General features: G+C 34.7%; 1 protein-coding gene and 1 non-coding gene across 6 annotated transcripts in view; both read left to right on the top strand.

The window, feature by feature from the left end:
* CD36 (CD36 molecule) overlaps positions 1–18,781 on the top strand; it is a 106,745-nt gene extending 87,964 nt beyond the window's left edge. For 3 of the 5 annotated variants that reach the window (XM_060196333.1, XM_060196328.1, XM_060196329.1), the window contains 8 exons: positions 2,151–2,197; positions 5,772–5,841; positions 8,126–8,313; positions 9,672–9,790; positions 12,682–12,755; positions 13,517–13,571; positions 14,215–14,379; positions 18,079–18,781. In XM_060196333.1, the coding sequence (XP_060052316.1) occupies positions 2,151–2,197; positions 5,772–5,841; positions 8,126–8,313; positions 9,672–9,790; positions 12,682–12,755; positions 13,517–13,571; positions 14,215–14,379 (718 nt within the window). In that variant the 3' untranslated portion in view covers positions 18,079–18,781. Of the gene's footprint in view, positions 1–2,150; positions 2,198–5,771; positions 5,842–8,125; positions 8,314–9,671; positions 9,791–12,681; positions 12,756–13,516; positions 13,572–14,214; positions 14,380–14,653; positions 15,051–18,078 lie in introns of those variants that run through there. The other 2 variants (XM_060196331.1, XM_060196332.1) reach the window with 2 other exon arrangements.
* On the top strand, positions 2,771–2,933 carry LOC132540111 (U1 spliceosomal RNA). The gene has a single exon (XR_009551370.1). It is a non-coding gene; the product is annotated as a U1 spliceosomal RNA (small nuclear RNA).
* Positions 18,782–20,723: the final 1,942 nt, after the last annotated feature.

Raw genomic sequence — 20,723 nt, 5'->3', positions numbered from 1 at the left:
GACCTTCATGCCTGAGGCTTCAAGATCTAGGTAAAATCCCCAGAAACACCATCAATAATAAATAGCCAGAGCCAATTAATGCTCTGGTGAAAAAAAGGAAAATTGAAGGCAGGGGAAAATGAATGACATGACGAATGACATACATACTTTGAAGCGTACGGTGTGGAATCTTCATAGTCATCATTTCCTTTGCCTAGTTCTCACCTGTTCGCACACAGATTATATAACTTATCATAAGTATAAAATAGGAAGAACTCTAGTAAACATCAGGAGAGAAAGTTTTTTCTTCTCCTTAAAGTTAATAAATGTGTGCCAGGAGCCAGTAAGATAGCTCACTTGAATAGTGTGTTGATTTGCCATGTTGTATAACCCAAGTTTGAGCCTGGTCTCCACCTTACTGATGGAAATTTTGGTGCTGTGGTCTGTTACTTTCTTTCTACTCTCTGTCTCCATCTTAAACAAAAAAAAAAAAAAAAAAGAAGAAGAAAAGAAAAGAAAGAAATACATATATACTCAGTAACACATAAATGTGTGCTGGAAGAGCTAATTTTTTTAAATGAAGTAATAGAAATAGGATGGAGTTTTTTAAATTAAATAACCATTTCCTTGCACTTAAAATTGCACAAAAAAGTTAAATTTGATTATATAGCACTTTTTCTTTCTTTATAGTAATTTTATTTGAATAATCTGTGCAAGAAAAAACAAATATTTTGGAGTTGGGTGATGATGTACCCAGTTAAGCACTCATAGTACTATGGACCTGGGTTTGAGGGGCCCCACTCCCCACCTATATCAGGAACACTTCATGAGTGGTGAGGCAGGTCTGCAGCTTTCTGTCTTTCACCCTGCCTATATATATCTCCCATCCCCTCTCAATTTCTCTCTGCCCTATCAAAACAAAATATAAAGAAAAGAAATAAAGAAAGAGAGAAAGGAAGAAGAAATAAAGAAAGAAAGAAAGAAAGAAAGAAAGAAAGAAAGAAAGAAAGAAAGAAAGAAAGAAAAGGAAGAAAGGAAGAAAGAAAGAAGGAAGAAGGAAAGAAAGAAAGAAAGAAAGAAAGAAAGAAAGAAAGAAAGAAAGAAAGAAAGAAAGATGGCTACAGGGAGCAGTGGACTCTTAATGCTGGCACCAAGCCCCAGTGATAACCCTGGAGGCAGAAAAAAAAAAAAGAAAGACTTCTAAATGCTAATTTTGTGGGAAATCATATCACTATACTTCAAGAACATGGCCATTTCTTCTTTTTCAAGATGTAATGGAGATCTTGAGGAGGGATGTTAGGGTTCCTAGTTGGAGTAAGAGTTTCATGTCAGGGTTATAAGGTCAATTTAATGAATCAAGACATGACAGAGCATGATTAAAGTTTTGTGTTGGGTGAGGGGTAGATAGCATAATGGTTATGCAAAGAAACCCTTATGCCTGAGGCTCCAAAGTCCCAGGTTCAATCCCCCCTGCACCACCATAAGCCTGAGCTGATCAGTGCTCTGGTTAAAAAAAAAAAAAAAAAAAGTTTTGTGTTTAAGAAAAGAAACAGTAGTTTGTGTTGGAGTCTTACTTAATGAATTATTAGGACTGCGAAAAACTTTTTTTTTTCATCACCAAAATGTGGCTGGTGAATTGGAAAAATAGATGTTACCATTGCTTTATTACTTTCAAATTCATGCTCATATGCCTTATTTAGATAATCAAGTATAATTTAATAAACTCTGTCTTACTTTAAGGCCAGTTCAGATAAGCAGTAATAGAAGATAAATTATAAACCAATTATCTACAAGTTTCTAATTTCTGTTGAGCCATCATCTGCTATCTTTTCTTTGAACATTCAATGAAAATTTAATTTTTATAATGAAAATAAATATTTCCCTAAGTAGATATCTATATTTCTAGGTATTTAATTTTCTTTTCTGGGAGGAGTCTTTCCTGAGTTGTTTCTAGTTAACATTAAGATGTTATTGTTGTATAATCTGGCCACTTTGGTAATAGACAATTTATCTCAGTAGAATGAAAGCTTTAAATGACTTAGAACATTTCTTAAATTTAACACTTGTCACATATAGTGTTTATTCTAGTGGAGGTATTGACTCAAAGTAGTGGGAGAAAGGTGCTTTTGAAATGACAATGTTTTCTTTTTTTTTTTATTATTATTCTTAAGGAATCTCTCCTATTGGCCAAGCTATTGTGACATGATTAATGGTACAGGTAAGAACATTTGGTTTTGTGGCAATAATCAGAACAAATTCACTTCCTTACTTCCAAAAATCCACATGCCTACATTGTCCTAAAGTTTGGTACATATTTACCTATCTTTATATATCTACAGAACAATCTGAAATCTCTATTCATACATAAATATAGTTAAGGTATATTTAATGTGATGGAATTTGTGAATATTAAAACTTTATTGCACTACTAAGGAACTATTTACCTTCCCAAATTTTATTTAATGCACTGCCATCCTGACAACAATTGGGATTAAAAAAAAAACAACAACAACACATGGTAGTAGTTACTACTCATACTTTTGTAAGTTGTATCCAAATAATTTCAAATGAAAAATAAAGATAATTGTAAAAAAAGAAAATCTACATCCAAGTAATGGTTCAGACTGAAGTAAAATCAATAGTTACAAGATAGCTATCTATTTTGAGGAAGGTAGTCAAAATAAGAAAGAAAAGAACATCACATCAGATGTCAGTGCAAGCTACTGCTTCTTTTATAAACATTAACAACAGCAGCAAAGTCTTAACTAATGATCTTAAAAATAGTATATGGATACTTACTTGGCAGGGGAGATACCATCATCATGAAGGTGGTTTTCCCAGGATGAGGCTTATCCATTGCACTCTGGATGTGCTGACCCCTGAGTTTCCCCCAAATGTGGGAAGCTCGACTGCATTATTTGTGGTAGTCTGGGACTGCATTCGTGCTCCCCTCTGATAAATATATATAATAGTGTATGAAAATTCGTTTTCTAAGTATAAGAGAGAAAAAGGTAGTATAAAGTTATATTTAGAGTGTTTGCTTTGGTTTACATAAGTCTATTCATTTAAGAATTAAGATTTTAAAAAGCAATGGAAATCTAATACCACAAGGTAATTAAAGTCATATGTGAGTTTTCAACTACTAAGACACAGAGGTAGAACGCAGATGTTTACAAACTTGTTGAGGCACTGCCCTGTAGGAAAATGATATAGTAAAGATGAAGACAGATTAAATACAAAGTTACATAAAAAGTAGGGAATTAAAATGAAATATGAAGGAAGAAGGCAATAGCATAATGGTTATGCAGACTCTCATGCCTAAGGCTCTAAGTCCTAGCTAGGTTCAGTCCCTCACATCTCCATAAGCCAGAGCTGAGCAGTGCTCTGGTTAAAAATCCGTACAACGAATTAATTTAATGAAACATGGAGTGTCTACATTTCCAAATTTTTGAGTTTTCTTGTTTATTTTATCACATACTCTTAAAAGAAAAATCAATGTTGATTTTGCTTTGTAGCACTTTGAACCATAGAGACTGACAAGGAAATTCCCTCCTAAGTAAACCACTTCTGCAAATAAACTGTCACATGTCATAATAACTGTTAACTCTATTAATTGTATAAGCATAATACTGTAGTACCTAGATGAATAAATATTCTGTGATGCATCTAAATAGTAAAAGGTTTTAATGGAGTAAGGATAAAAAATTAATTCTGTCTAAAATTAAAAGCTATAGAAGTTTAACAATAGTAGGTAGAAGAATCAATATTAATACAAACACATGAACACCAGACATGAAGTTAAAATATTCTAAGAGGAAAATAGAAGCAAAACCAACTAGAGCCAAAAGTAGATTGGACCAAGCAGGGGACTCTGCTATGATCCCTATGAGAGAGATTCTTGGTTACGGCACTAGGGAAAACGAGGCTAATGAAGAAAAGGTTTCAGTGTGTTTTCATCATGATTTAGAGGTGTTTTCTTAGGGCTTCTTTAATAAATGAAGAGACAGAAGTTGAAAATATTGATATACATCGATTTTTTTTAATTCTGCTAATATAATCTATTTTGTAGGCATTGTTCATGGTAATTACTGGGTATTTAGATAAAGTATTTTTATTTTTATTAGTGAGTTAATACTTATTTACAAAACTTTTAACTTATTTTGTTAGGTTTATTCCTAGATAATGGGTATGAGGGTGTAATTCCATGTTATCCCCACCAGCAGAGTACTGGGTCCCCATTCCCTCTATTGAAAACTACTGTAAAAAAAGAAGACAGACAGGCAGACAGACAGACAGACAGACAGAAAGAAAGGAAGAAAGAGAGAAAGAAAGGAAGAAGGAAAGAAAGAGAGAAAGAAAGAAAGAAAGAAAGAAAGAAAAGGAAAAAGGAAAGAAATATGGATTGACTATTATTTCTATATATATTTTCCCTTTTTTCTTTCCTGCCTTCTCTTCCTTTTTAAGTCACTACATTTATTGCTACTTCCAAATGTTCATCTTTAATGATGATCAGACAATGAGTTTTCAGCTTTTTTTTTTCTTTAATAATTAAGGTTTTGTAAAGAAAGTTGCAGCACCTATCTGGGGAGTTTAATCTAAATTCAAATGACAACTCTCTGGGATCAAGTTCTCTATAGTCTTTTGTTATATTTCACTTATCACAAGAGTATAAGTGAAATGTAATAAAGTAACAAGATTGAAGCATTTACTATAAAAGAAGTTAACATTGTATAATGGGTCTCACTGTTTTGAAAAGAAATTTGTTATAGCTCATTTGGTTCACTTTAAGAGCAAAGAGATGTCCACCATAAACCAGAGTTGAACAGTGCTCTGGTAAAAAAAAAAAAATAGAGGAGTTATGAAGTTATTTAAGTATTTCCTCATTTAGCCAGTGTGTACTATCCATCATAATCATAGAAGAACTTCAGTAAACTCAACACATACTATTTTTAGTATGCTTAGTATGTTTGAAAGCCACTTGATATAAATTCTTTTTCATGAATGAAATTTAATAAATTATTTAAAAATACCCATCCACCATTAAGACTGATGAATAACTCTCCATTTAAAAAAATAGAACTACACCAACCTCGTAGGAGTTCTAAGTGAACGTCATAGTAATAAAAGTAACACAATGATTGTTTTAACAACATATGATCTTGGCATTATGCCTTAAAACTTTCATTTATTGCCACCGGGGAGGTGGTGCAATAAAAGTAGGAGGTTATGATTCATCCCCAGCATTGCACTGCTGTTTTTTGTTCTGGTTCTATCTCCCCTTCTCACCATCATGTTAATAAGTAAATCTTTTTAAAAAATTACTTTTAGGACTGCCAACATTTAACATGAATTGAATTCAATTAAATATCTGTGTGATATAGGGTTTTGATATAACAACTACTAGAACTATGTTGCTTTTAAAAATGTGAAATATTTATATAGTATAAATGTATATAGCATACACTGCAATTTGTTCTAAGTATATAATACAAATTGCACTTGAGATTCTTCTTAATTTCTGTACTGTCTATGTGTTTAAATGATATATGTATTTTAAATATTTGATTAAATATAGTATGACAACTTACCTTAATTTTTTAAAATAAAGAGAATCAAAAACTCATTTAAAATTTTCATAGTATTTCTACTGAGTATTCTGGAATAGAAATATGTGTGAGGCGAACATAATCACCACTAAGCTACGGAAACAACTGTTAGGAATAGAAATATGTAATTATTTCAAAGGCACACGTAATTAACACTTTGCCACTGCCATGTTTTTTTCTAAACAGATGCAGCCTCATTTCCACCTTTTGTTGAAAAGAGCCGACTACTGAGATTCTTTTCCTCTGACATTTGCAGGTAAGACAAAGTTATCAGTCAGACTCTTCTTTTTTTTCACATGTGGAAAAACGATGCAGGCCACAAAGTTAGTTCTTATAGTAATCTATTTTGGTAAAAGAGTGAAAAAAAAAAAAAAAAACTAAGGGAGATTTTATTTTTAAGATTTAAATATGGCAGTATGACATGTATTTATTTATTTTTACACATGTTTATTTTTTTTCCCTTTTGTTGTCCTTGTTGCTTTTCTTATTGTTGTCATAGTTATTATTGTTGTTGTTGATGTCGTCGTTGTTGGATAGGACAGAGAGAAATGGAGAGAGGAGGGGAAGACAGAGAGGGGAAGAGAAAGACAGACACCTGCAGACAGGCTTCATAGCCTGTGAAGGGACTCCCCTGCATGTGGGGAGCCAGGGGCTCAAACCGGGATCCTTACACCAGTCCTTGAGCTTGGCACCACATGCGCTTAACCTGCTGAGCTACAGCAGGACTCCTGGAATGTATTTACTTTTATGTCACCAGGGAATTAACCCAGAGTTTTGCCCATTCGTGGTGCCACTGCTGAGTGGATTTTTGTCCCTATTACTTTTTAATGAGAGAAAGGAGAGTTACTGTAGCATCATTCTAGCATCAATATAGTTTCCTATGTGCTTTCTATGGTTCTGCCTTGTGGTACCAGGACTCAATCCTAATATTTTGTGTATAATAAAAATGTATACATCTGCCAATAGCGAGAGATGACCTAGTCCATTATACTAATTCTAAAATTGAAGGGTGTAGAACTATGTTTTATACAATGCAAAACATTTTCTTTATTATTTCTTCCTAAATAAGAATTACTCTTTATCTTTTTTCTTTTTCTTTTTTTTTTTTTTTTACTAAACAAGTAGCATATTTTGTTCAAGAATAGAATAACATTCTCAATCTTAAAGGTATCTAGAGAAGATGATACAACTATCAGAGAAGTATGTAAAATAAGGTCCTCTGCCTCTATTATTATTGATGAAACAAACTAGGCATCACACAAGTATTGGAGTCTCATTAATAGACTAAAATCTTAGCCCATTTCTAAAGATTGTACAGTGTCAATCATGTATTTCATGTCTTAAATTAAGTATGACTAAAGATTTCTCTGATTACTTACAATATATCTTTGTATAATTGGAGAGAGTAGTGTCTGTTTACAAGGACATATCTGGGATTTAGAAGAAATATGCATTGATCCCTAGCACATGCTCTTGAATACTGTGTACACTTCATAAACATATATGTGTGTATAATGTGCATGCATGTATGTATGCATGTATGTCACTCACATGAACACATTTAAAATTATAAGTAACCTTCTACCTAGGACTATAAAAATCATACATTTTATTTCAATTAATCTTTGAATAATTAAAACAATTGAGGAGCATATAATACTCTATAGAGCAAATTAACTGAGAAATACCTTCATTATAAGTACTATATGGTGGTAAACAAGCAAAAATTGCTCTTAGAGCTTTGGGGAATAAAGGTAAGAATAGCTCTTCATCAAATGTTGAGTTGCATTATACATTAAAACATCACAAAAGAGGGTCGGGCAATAGCGCAGTGGGTTAAGCGCACATGGCACCAATATCAAGGATTGGACTGGCATAAGGAGCCTGGTTTGAGCCCCCGGCTCCCCACCTGCAAGGGGTGGTCGCTTCACAAGTGGTGAAGCAGTTCTGCAGGTGTCTGTCTTTCTCTCCCTCTCTCTATCTTCCCCTCCTCTCTCCATTTCTCTCTGCCCTATCCAACAACAATGACATTAGTAACAACAATAACAATAACCACAACAATGATAAAACAACAAGGGCAACAAAGGGAAAAAAAAGAAAAATTAAAATAAAAAAAAGACATCAACAATAAAAAATATAGCCTCCAGGAGCAGTGAATTCGTGGTGCAGGCATCTAGCTCCAGCAATAACCCTGGAGGCAAAAAATAATAATAAAAAAAATTTAACAAAAACTTTTTTCTCTAATAACTAAACAAAAATTGAACATGCTGACAGACATACACAATTTTTCTCAGTTAAAACAAGAATACAATCCAGGGAGTCGGGCAGTAGCACAGAGGGTTAAGCACATGTGGAGCAAAGCTCAAGGACAGCATAAGGATCCTGGTTCAAGCCCCTGGCTCCCCACCTGCAGGGGAGTCGCTTCACAGGCGGTGAAGCAGGTCTGCAGGTGTCAAAAACAAAACAAAACAAGAATACAAAACTAAATACCTCCAGTAACTTAGGTTTCTAGATTGAAATTCTTTTTTAATTGTATTTAGGTCAATCTATGCTGTGTTTGGAGGTGATATTGACCTGAAAGGAATTCCTGTGTATAGATTTGTTCTCCCATCCAAGGCCTTTGCATCTCCAGTTCAAAATCCAGACAACCATTGTTTCTGTACAGAAAAAGTAATCTCAAATAATTGTACATATTATGGTGTGCTAGACATCAGCAAATGCAAAGAAGGTAAGTAAAATTTCTTGGTATCACAGTCCTTGATACACATTGCATTATTCTTTACAGTGTAACCTTTGTTTAACTCCTTTTCAAAATTATTATTTTAATATTTGTTTATTTATTCCCTTTTGTTGCCCTTGTTTTTTATTGTTATAGTTACTGTTGTTATTCTTGATGTAGTCATTGTTGGATAGGACAGAGAGAAATGGAGAGGGGGGGGAAGACAGAGACAGGGAGAGAAAGATAGACACCTGCAGACCTGCTTCACTGCTTGTGAAGTGACTCCCCTGCAGGTGGGGAGCTGGCTGCTTGAATCAGGATCCTCATTCTGGTCCTTGTGCTTTGCACTACATACACTTAACCCACTGTGCTACCGCCCGACTCCCATTTGCCCTCTTTTTCTATGATCCTGCCTTCTCTTAGTTTCTAAGTCACACATACACCTGTTACTACTCCCAAATGCCTAAATTCTGATGGAATTAGAGTTCAGAGCTCTCTGGTCATCTTCCCCTAATATTTCTCTTTCTCTGGGATTATGGACCAAAATTCTCCATGGGTGCAGAAAGTGGGAGTTCTGGCTTCTTCAGTTGCTTCGCTGCTGGAGATGGATAACTGCAGATCTATCCATACCCACAACCTGTTTCTATCTTCCCTTCCCTTCCCTCTCCTCCCCTGCCCTCCCCACCCCTTCCCTCTACTCCCCTGCTCTCCCCACCTCTTCCCCTTCCCTGCCCCCTCCCCTTCCCCTTCCCCTTCCCCTCCCCTCCCCCCTCCCCTCCCCTCCCCTCCCCTTCCCCTTCCCCTTCCTTCCTTCCTTCCTTCCTTCCTTCCTTCCTTCCTTCCTTCCTTCCTTCCTTCCTTCCTTCCTTTCTTTCTTTCTTTTTTTCTTTCTCTTTTTTTACCAGAGCACTGCTCAACTCTGGTTTATAGTGGTGCAGGGGACTGAAATTGGGATGTTGGAGCCTCAAGCATGAAAGTCTCTTTGCATAACCATTATGCTATCTACCTCCACCCTGTTTTTATCTTTTCTCAGGGGAGTTGGGGTTTTCAGAGGTGAGAAGTTCCAGGGCACCTTTGGTGAGGTTTTCTGCTCAGGGAGGTCAGGATGGCATCATGGTAGTATCTGCAACTTGATGGCTGTGGCTTAATGAGTTTCTGAAGAAATCCTCGTTGTGTTTTGTTGTCTTTTCAGGTGTTTTTTTTCCTTGCTTTTTTTTTTTTTTTTCCTTTTTGCCCCCATAGGAGAGCAGTCTGAAAGGGCTCCTACTCCATAATCACAAGTCCCCTTTATTTTTTTCAAGGAAAAAAATCCGATTAGTATGTAAAAAGAAGTTTGTCCCTGACTGTCTCATAATACTTGCTTTTAGGAAGGCCTGTATACATTTCACTTCCTCATTTTCTACATGCAAGTCCTGAAATTTCGAAAGATATCGAAGGCTTAAATGCAAATGAAGAAGAACATAGAACATACTTAGATGTTGAGCCTGTAAGTAAATTTATTATTAACTGTTTTTTTAGTAAGGTTTTCAAATGTGAAGTTGAAAGTCTATAAATTATCTTCAGTCAGGTTTACCAGATTATAGCTTCAATAATTACCTTTATTTTTGTTAAATTTATTTCTCCGTATGTTGTAAATGAAGTGGCAAAGTAATTTTTAAACATTGGTAACATTTTATTTATTTAAAAGTATTTTATTTATTTAACTTTGTTATATTATAAAATTTTAACAGTATATTTTCATACCTATTACTATTTATGTGTATACAACTCACAGATTAACCCTCCTATTCTGATAACACCCATAGTCTTGAGGCTTTTTATTTTTATTGTTCTATAATTTCCTTTATTCATGATTTAACAATCTTTTACAAAATCATAAGATTTCAGAGGTGCAATTTTACATCCATGCCTATTCTATAAAAACCACTATACCCTCCTGAGGAGTCGGCAGTAGCACAGCAGGTTAAACGTAAGTGGCGCAAAGCGCAAGGACCAGAGTAAGGATCCTGGTTCGAGCCCCTGGCTCTCCACCTGCAGGGGAGTTGCTTCACAAGCAGTGAAGCAGGTCTGCAGATGTCTATCCTTCTCTCCCCCTCTCTGTCTTCTCCTCTCTCCATTTCTCTCTGTCCTATCCAACAACAATAATAACTGCAACAGCAATCAAAATAAAAGGGAAACAAAAAGGAAATAAGTTAAATAAATATATAAAAATCACTATACCCTCCTTTATAGTCCTGTACCCCATTCTGAATAACTACCCTGGTTCTTATAGCATCTGAGAGACAGTGTAGTTACCCTTTTATTGCAAATTCATCTTGTTTAGTCATCTTTATTTTACATATGGGCAAACAATCTGGTAGTTGTCCTTCCATTCTTTACTTATTTCACTTAGCACACTTACCTCTAGTTCCATTCATTTTTTCCCAAACAATAAAACTTCAACTTTTGATTGCTGAATATTAATCTACTGAGTATATATAACATAAATTCAATTTTATTTATTTAGAGAGAGAGAATGCAAGAAACCATAATGCCAGTGCTTCCTTCAATGTAGTGAGGGCCAGGCTCAAGCCTGGGCTGTGCACATGGCAAAGCATCACACTATGTGAGTGAACTGTTTCACTGGTCTTTCTACAGCTTCTTTTAAAAATATATATTTTATTTTGATGAGAGAGAGAGATTCAAAGGAGAAAAAGAAGAAGAAAAAGAAGAGGAGGAGAAGGAGAAGGAAAAGGAGGAGAAGAAGGAGGAAGAGGAGAAGGAAAAGAATAAGGGGGGAGAAGAGAGAGAGAGAAAGAGAGAGAAAGAGAGGCACCAGAGGACTGCTCAACACTTGTTTATGGTGGTGCCAGGAATTGAACCCAGGACCTTGCAGTCTATGACATGAAAGTCTTTTGCATAATCATTATTCTAACTCTCCTGCATGCCATCCACATTCCTTGATAGTTCCCCTGGTTGTTTTCACCTTCAGATCCAGCAATATGACTCCCAAGAACAAGAAAACAATAATTTGAAATATATATTTCTATATCCATAGCTTTACTACTTCCAATAGTCAAAGTTTAGTTTGTCAGCATATGACATTTTAAAAATGTGTTTGGTGGTTTGTAATATCAAAAATACAAATTATTAAAATTATTTATTTGAGGGGGCCAAGAGGTGGCACATCGGGTTAAGTGCATATACTATGAAGCACAAGGATCTACACGAGGATCCCAGTTCAAGCCCCTGGCTCTCTACCTGCAGGCGGGTCACTTCACAAGCAGTGAAGCAGGTCTACAGGTGTCTATATTTCTCTTTCTCTCTCTTATCTTTCCCTATCCTCTTAGTTTCTCTTTGTCATATCCAAAGACTTGAAAAAAATGGGCACAGGAGCAGTGGACTGATAGTGTAGGCACTGAGCCCCAGTGATAAGCCTGGAGGCAAAAAAAAAAATTGACTTAAAAATAATTTATAATATTTGTGCTTCTAATTAGTATCAGACATTGCTTATATGAAGAAATATCTATTATAAGAAATTAAATAGAATTTTTGGTATATGAAAATTGATGAGATATAATTATTGTAAAAAATCTAAAAATGACAATAGCATGTGTGATTTATTCATTACTTACATATTCAAACATGAACGGAACATTTTAAAATATTTTAATTACAGAATTTTACTAGTCCTGTTTTAGTTCAAATCATAACATGATTAAACAGATGAGTCACCGATCCTACATATCTACAGTTTACCCTGCATAGCTCAAGAATCAAATTAACTACATCAAGATGATCTCCTACATTTCATTGTTGATGCTGATGTCTGATAAATCAGAAGTCTGACTAAAACGTTGATATTAGATTAGGTAAAGGGCTTTTGTAGGGCCGGGCGGTGGCATACCCAGTTAAGTTCACATAGCTAGAGGATTGAACCTGAGACCTCCAAAAGGTAGAGCAGAACAGTTCTCTGACCTTTGTCTTTCTCTGTATCTATCATTCAATAAAATAAAGAAAATAAAGTGTATTTAAAATAACTTATATAGTATACATCCATGCTTATGCCTATATGTCTACCTCAGTTTTGTATGAGAGTAAAAATATTATAAATGTTATAGGAGAATTATTAAAATATATGCAAATAAAGACTGAAAGGATATCTTACCAGTAGGCACTTGTGATGTTTGCTCCCCACATTGTGGTGTCAACACTACATGGAATTATTGAAGCTCCAGTTCTATGGTCTCTTTCTGTGTGTCTGTTTCTGTCTGTATCTATTTATCTCTGAATGGTCCAGGAGTATGGAATCATGCATGTCAGTGTACCCAGCCATACAAAATAAAGGGGAAGGGAGGGGAGGAGTTGATAACTATTTTATTTTTTTTCTCTTTTTAGATAACTGGATTCACTTTGCAATTTGCAAAACGACTACAGGTTAACATATTGGTTAAACCAGCAAAAAAAATTGAGTGAGTAGTTTGTGTGAGATTACTGTTATGTGATTTTCAATATAAGAGGTATAACATTTCAACTTCTCATGGTCAAGTGGTGGCTCACCTGGTTGAGCGCACATGCTATAGTGCTCAAGGACCACACATGCTAAAGGACCCAGGTTCAAGCCCCTGATCCCCACCTGCAGTTGGTGGTTGGGAGGCTTCATGAGTAGTGTAGTAGTGCTGAAGGCTTCTCTCTGTCTTTCTTTCACTATCTCCCCCACCCTTCTCAATTTCTCTGTTTCTATCTTGTAAATCAATTAATCAAATAAAAATTTAACTTATCTTTAGAATAGTATCAGTAAATAATTATTTATTATTAAATGCTTGAAATAACTAATTTCTTATTATATCTAGAAAATCTTGAAAATAATTTACATTAAGTAAATTATTTGTAAATTAAGTAAATTACATGGTGACATCTCTTATTTTCCAGTTTGTTGAATATTTCAATAACAATAGAGTCTAGATTCCATAATCCTAGTAGGATTTGTTGAAAGGGAAAGAATGTGTTTAGAAAAGTTAATCTAATAAAAAATTGTAAAGATTTATAAGAATGAAATATATCTGGGAAATGGCTACATTTATATTTAAATAATTTGTTAAAAGAAACATAAATCAAGGGATTTAGCAAGTGGGAGTAATAACTAATTTTAGAAAATTTATTTATACTAGTTATTATTTAAAATTCTGTTATATATGCATAACATATGGTGTGTTTTCTATGTATATTACAGTGCATTGAAGAATCTGAAACACCACTATCTTGTGCCTCTTCTTTGGCTTAATGAGGTTAGAATTTTATCTATTAATCATTAATGAGTCATCTTTTATCTATAATTTTTTGATGTTCCATAATTGAATATATACACATAGTATTTGAAGTGATATTGCCCAGAAAGATGAGTTAACATATTTGCATTTAGTATACTATTTGAGAGACTTTTTTTTATCATTTTTAGATTATTTTCAAAATTAATCCATTAAACACATTCTTTTCTTTTAGAAATTATACATACTTTTAACCATGAATAACTAAAAAACTTACTGAAAATTATGGCACTAATAAAAGATAGTCAAGTCTACATGACCAAGTCAGAGTAGGCATACAGCCTCTATCCAATAACTTGATTGAGCACAGAATAAGGAAATGCATTCTATAAGTCCTAAGTGGGAGTTTAACTGTTGGATCTTGTGAATAACCATCTGTCATTGAAGGAAATATTTTTGAAAATCATGCAGTATTTAAGAAAGATCACTCTGGATATTCTAAGCATTTTATGTTTAAAGGAATTCTGTTTTTAATGCAGATAACTAATATCTATACTGGTGTTAGAGGAAGGCTAAATATATAAGTGGGGAGTTGATATTTTGCTATAACACCAATATATCAAATCATCTATCCAAATAATGCAAATTGCTAACTTTATTACAGACTGGCACTATTGGTGATGAGAAGGCAGAAATGTTCAGAAATAAAGTGACTGGAAAAATAAAACTCCTTGGACTGGTAGAAATGGTCCTACTCGGTGTTGGTATAGTGATGTTTGTTGCTTTTATGATTTCATACTGCGCATGCAAATCACAGACAGTAAAATAGGTAAGTAAATATCAAAGTGCACATTATTCCAGAAGCATAAGTTTACATGTTACTTATTTTCATTCATGGTCACAACAGCTATTATTTTCAAAACCTTATCTAAACTTTAAGATGATAGTGCATATTAAGACTCAAATATTATGTCTACAATATAGCTCACTTGGAGAGTGTGCTTACTTTGTCATGCATGAGATTGGGGTTTGATTCATGTTAGGAAGCTTCCTTCTGTACTGTGGTGTTTCTCTTTTTCTCTGTCTTTCTAACTGGGAAAAAGAAATAGACCTGATGTGGAGAAGCCCCAGGGAAGACCCCCACCTTGAAAAAAAAAACATTTTGAATAAACAAGGTCTGTACATGTCATGTAGATAACTATGCTATATATTTAGTTATGGAAGCAATGATTTTGTCACCTTTGAAGATAATTTAAACACAAGATTTTAAAAGTGCTCACTTTCAGTTAGCTAGTTATTGAAAATTGAAATTTAATATAGACTGGGAAAGATTCTATAAAACTGAAACCATATTAGAGAGATTAAAATTGTATAAGAGAAATGAAAATAAAACTAAATATGTTAAGACTAATAAACTTAAACCTTATAATAAGTGATATTTAAAGTATATGTTTAAAAAATAAACACTGGCATAAAATAAAATTTGAAGTTGAGAAAATATGTTAATATGAAAAGAATATTGTTGTATATAAATATGCTGCCATGTATCACCTAAAATTAGGTTATACAAATTACATTTTAATATAAATGCCCTAGTGAATGATTAAAATTCACCTACATTTTGTAATTTATTTTTATTTATTTTTTATTTTTATTATCTTTATTTAATTATTGAATAGAGACAGCCAGAAACTGAGAAGGAAGGGGGAGATAGAGAGGGAGAGAGACAGAGAGACACCTGCAGCCCTGCTTCACCATTTGTGAAGCTTTCCCCTTGAAGGTGGGAGTTAGGGGCTTGAACCCCGGTCCTTGAACACTTTTACATGTGCGTTCAACCAGGTATGCCACCACCAGGCTCCCACCTGCTACAGTTTGAATGTAACAATACAAATGAATAGAAGAGACCAAATTACTAAGAGTTTGTAGAAATATTTGGTAATCATAGAAAATATGAGTCAGGAATTTAGAAGTAGTGCAGGGCATGTTACAAAAATTAATTCCATTGTCTCCATGCATAATCAACAATGACTACCTGACCCAGCTCTCCCTTCCATACTTTAAAAAACATGGTTGGTGCAATTTGGTATAATTTGGAGAGTGACAGAGTTCTCACTTCTCTCAGTTTTCTATCAACCTTCCAATTTAGGCACAGATACACAAAAACTGCAATCTAGATTAAAGACAATGTATCTGCTATGAAGGTTACAATGCCAAAACTGCTTGGCTACTCCTTCCAGACCATTATCCATAAACTATCTTTTAGAGAAATTCTGGAGTTGCCACTGATAACTAATATTTGCTTAGCTTCCACTATATGCCAACACCATGCTAGAAATGGTACGCGAACTATCACATCTAATCTTCAATACAATTTTACGTATTTTCAATACTCATGAACTCACCAGTATCCATTCTGTCTTCTGAAGACCTTTTATAAATTATAATTTTTAACAGTGTATTGTCGGGCTGAGCTTCACTGACGGGAGACAGACGACCCGGGACTCATGGTTAAGCTGTAGGCAGTATCTCTTTATTCACACAGGACACAGCACAATCTAAGCCGAGCTAAACTAAAACTAAACTAAAACAAACAATGCTGTCCTTATATACTTTCCAAGTAGGGTGTGAACAGGATGTGACGTAGAGAGGGTGGAGAGAAAAGTGACTGGTGAAAATCAGGGTGTGACAAGGAGAGGGGCTGGAGCAGGTGAGAATTCTACCACTGAACCACCAATGCCCTGGAAGGAAGGTGGTGCTTTATGTAAATGTAAAAGTGATTTATGTAAATAGACCGCAGCTTTGAGTGGGATCAAACTAATCTCATACAGACATACTGGTGTTTAAGCCGGGGGGAGCTGGCATACTATCCAACAGTGTATAACTGTCCAGTTTCAAAGCATAAAACAGTCAAATTGGTGACCCAGAAAAATAAAGTGGAATTTGAAGACTAGTACTTCCTGTAAGAGTAAAATCTTATTTCTAAGGAGGGAACCTATTCTTTTGTTCTAATCATCTCTGTCACTATTTACTGTAAAGGGAAATGAACGATTCTGCCTACATTCTCTTTGGACAGAATATATAAAAAATATTAACCTAATGTTACTACTTAATGTAGTAGTTATCAGTATTCCAATAAATAAATTTCCTCCTTTAAGAGACTAGGTGTTGGCACACCCAGTTGAGTATACATGTTTTTATGCACAGGTCCTTATACTCATCTGCACAGGAGAAGCTTCACAGCATTGAAGAAGTGCTGAAGGGGTGGGCCTCCCTCTCTCTTTCACACACACACTCTCTCTTTTTCTCTCCCCCTTCCCTTTCAGTTTCTCTCTAAACCATAGAATTAAATATTTTAAATTAAAAAAGTTTACCACTAAAATTTTATTATCACAGTCATCAACCAATAATTCATGAATAATAAAAAATATATGACCAACAATATGATAGAAAAGCTTCATTAAAAAGCCAGGTAAATTATAATAAAAACTTATTTCTTTTTTTCTTTTTTATTTTTTTAACCAGAGCACTGCTCAGCCCTGGCTTATGGTGGTGCGGAGGATTGAACCTGGGACTTGATGGAGCCTCAGGCTTGAAAGTCTGTTTGCATAACCATTATGCTATCTACCCCCGCCCTAAAAACCTATTTCTATATGAAAGTAAAAATTTCAAAAGAAAGTATAGTAGCTATAAAATTTTCTATTCTCTATCAAATTAAATGGAAAAATTTTTAGCACTATTCAGTGATCCCTGAATGTCAGATTCCTTAAACATACTAACAGTAAATTAAGGTGAAGAATTGAAAATTTAGGGCTATCTTTGTCAATACATTTATGGATTTTGCTTATACATTAAAGATAGTGAGGTCGGAAAACCAGCAGAATAAAAAGGACAGGGGAACCACTGCAGTTTGTAGTGGGCTTCCACTTCCGGCATTTCATTGACTGTTCCTGCCAAAGTTTAACATTCCTCACAGCTTTTCCTTCTGTCAAACCCACTTGCACTAGGAATCATGAATGCCATGCCCCCTTTTCAAAGCTAATAAACAGCCTGAGCTGTTTGAGTGGTTCACTCAGATTTGGGTAGGAGCCCAGTGAACCCACCAGCACACTAAAACCTATGCCTTGCCCTCCACATGGTTCTCAGTCTTGTTTTTGGCACAGGTGAGCTTTAACAAAAACTTCTTCTAGAAAATTATGCTTTTTTTTTTTTTGCCTCCAGTGTTATTGCTGGGGCTCAGTGCCTGCGCTTTGAATCCACTGCTCCTGGAGGCTGTTTTTCCCCCTTTTGTTGCCTTTGTTGTTTATCATTGCTATTATTGTTGTTATAGATAGAAACAATTTTCTTTGTAGATGTATTGATGCAGTAGTTTGAAAAGATATTGTTTTCTTTGAACTGTAACTGTATTTTTTTGTTTTTTAATATTTTTTTCTTTTATTTTATAAGAGAGATAGAAATTTAGGGGAAGGGGGAGAGAGAGAGAGAGAGGCCTGCTGACCAGCTTCAATGCTTGTCCAACTTCCCCCTGCAGATGGGAAGAGTTTGAACTTTCATCATACCTCCCCATAAAGTACTTTAGAGGAACCAATTATTTTTATTTGGTACTGATTCACTAGTTGGTTCTCTGGTGACATATGCAGCAGAAGGAGTGGATGCTGAATAACAAAACCTGGGCCCTGAAGTCATGTCTTTCTCATCAAGAAGATAATACTTTCACCTTTGTCTATGTCCATCTGAGAATGCAACAGACTCCAGGACTATGAATGTGCATCAACTATTTTGAAAGACATTTAATAATGAAAACTAAATGACTGGATTTTGAGCCATTTGCTGTACATTACTTAAGTTTCCCTATGGAATCCTTTGTACAACATTATAGCAGACATTATCACTGTTTTCATTAAAACAATATGGGCTTATTTGTTGTCACTGATTATTCAAATGGATGTCATCTTTAGCAGTTTCATGCTTCTTATGTTTAAGAATTTTGTTGCTTTCCAATTTATATACCTTTTCTGGAAATCTGAGTAGAGTTTTAATCCTACTCAGTTATAATATATGCTTGGCAGCTTCAGAATTCTATATTAATATTATGAAATGTACATGGTAATAAAAGAAGTGTTGTTTGGAAGATATCAAAGAATAGAATGTTCATTAATATTTGTAGTAATATCCCTTGCTTTCATTGTCATTCAGAAATTGGTTCAAACTATTAAAATATATTATACTTTAAATTATCATGTGTTGCTTAATATCTGTTTTGTCACATAATGTTCACTCTGATTTTCTGTCTGATTTATTCTGAATCTAAATTACTTTAGGGAATCAAATTTTCTTATAAAATATTATTCCTAAATTTCATCTTGACTTCTTTCTCCTAAACCAATTTTAAATAAAATTTGGAGGGAAGACAATAAATAAATAAAGTTTTTTGTTTTATCCTGTATTGCAGAAGTAAGACTTAAGTTCAAATACTGTTCCTTTTTATTAGAAGACATATGTTTAGGTAATTCTACATTCTTTGTGGGTGATCTTTTATTGAAGCCAATACTAGCTTTAAAAAAAAATCAAACACCTCATAGAAAGTAAAAATTGAAGACCAGCGTGGTCTGGTGGTGCACCTAGTTTAGTGCACACATTCCCACGTGTAAAGTCTCAGACTTGAGCCCTACCCACCACCCCCACCTGCAGGGGAGAAGTTTCACAAGCATGAAGCAGGTTGGCAGGCATCTATCTTTCTCTCTTCCTCTCTTTCTCCACCTGTCCTCTCAGTTTCTCTCTGTCCCATCAAATAAAGTAGAAAAAGGAAAATAAAAAATGGCTGCTGAGAGCAGGCACTGAAACCCAGGGGTAATCCTGGTGACAGAAAAAAGAAAGAAAGAGAGAGAGAGAGAAAGAAAGAGTGAAAAAAGAGAAAAAAGAAAGAAAAGAAAGAAAAAAAAAGAAAGGAAGGAAGGAAGGAAGGAAGGAAGGAAGGAAGAAAGAAAGAAAGAAAGAAAGAAAGAAAGAAAGAAAGAAAGAAAGAAAGGAAAAAAGGAGAAAGGAAGGAGGGAAAAGGAAACAGAAAGGGAAGATAGATCACATACTGTCTTGTGCTTTATACACAGAGATTTATCAGTAGTGTTAGTACCTAGTTTGTTTACAGGTTACAATGAAGTACAACTTGGTTTTCTGATGCTAGTTGCCAATGTAAACACTGAAAATCCCAAAGACATCGTCACCAGTTTGGTGAGAACTTTGAAGATCTGAAAATACTCAAAACATACTGATTTAATGCCTTTCCACTTTCTTGATAAATGTATCTCTATAAAATACCGATATGCAGGATGAGATTCTAAATTTGCTTTTAAGATAATTAGGAGAAAAGTCCTTTCTTTTCACTTTAGGATATTCTGGACATGTTGCTTTATGAGAAATAATAATGAAATGATTGTGCTTCTTGAAGTAAGTAGAGTTGATAATGTAAAATAGAAATCATTCAAAATGTTGTACAAAGAAATACAAATGGTGGGGTAGATAGCATGATAGTCATGCAAACAGACTCTCATACCTGAGGCTCCAAAGTCCCAGGTTTAATCCCCGACATCACCATAAACCAGAGTTGAACAGTGCTCTGATGTTTCTCTCTGTGTTTCTCTCTCTCTGAATCTCTCTCTCCAAAAAAAAAAAAAAAGAAAAAGAAAAATCTTTTTTAAAAAATTTCTGTTGGGTTCAAGTGCTAGTGCACCTGGGCAAGAGCATGCACTAACTACAGTGCTCAAGGTTGGGGTTAGGCAGGTTCATGCCCACCTGTTGGGGGAGGGGTGGTGTTGGTGGTGGTGAAGTAGAGCTGCAGGTCTCTCTCTCTCTCTCTCTCTCTCTCTTCCTCTCCCCTCTCATTTTCACTCTTTGTCCAGTAATAAATAATTTAAAAATTAAAATAAATACAAGCAACTACATATCACATCTGTATATCCATCCAATCAATGTTTTAAGTTTAGAGTCTCTTTACAAAACTGAATCTGATAGCACTTAGGTATCAAGGCAATGATTTTGACTTATGTCTCTAGATATTGTTGAATTAAATACACGTATATTTGAACACATGATTCTCAGAATTTTCTCTAAATTCTTTAAAATGTGTAAGAGGAAACACTCTACACACACACACACACGCACACGCACACGCACATGCAC

This window comes from Erinaceus europaeus, chromosome 8, assembly GCF_950295315.1.
Source record: "Erinaceus europaeus chromosome 8, mEriEur2.1, whole genome shotgun sequence".
Lineage (NCBI taxonomy): Eukaryota > Metazoa > Chordata > Mammalia > Eulipotyphla > Erinaceidae > Erinaceus > Erinaceus europaeus.
The sequence above is the reverse complement of the archived record's forward strand: the minus strand, read 5'-3'. Positions and strand labels throughout refer to the sequence as shown.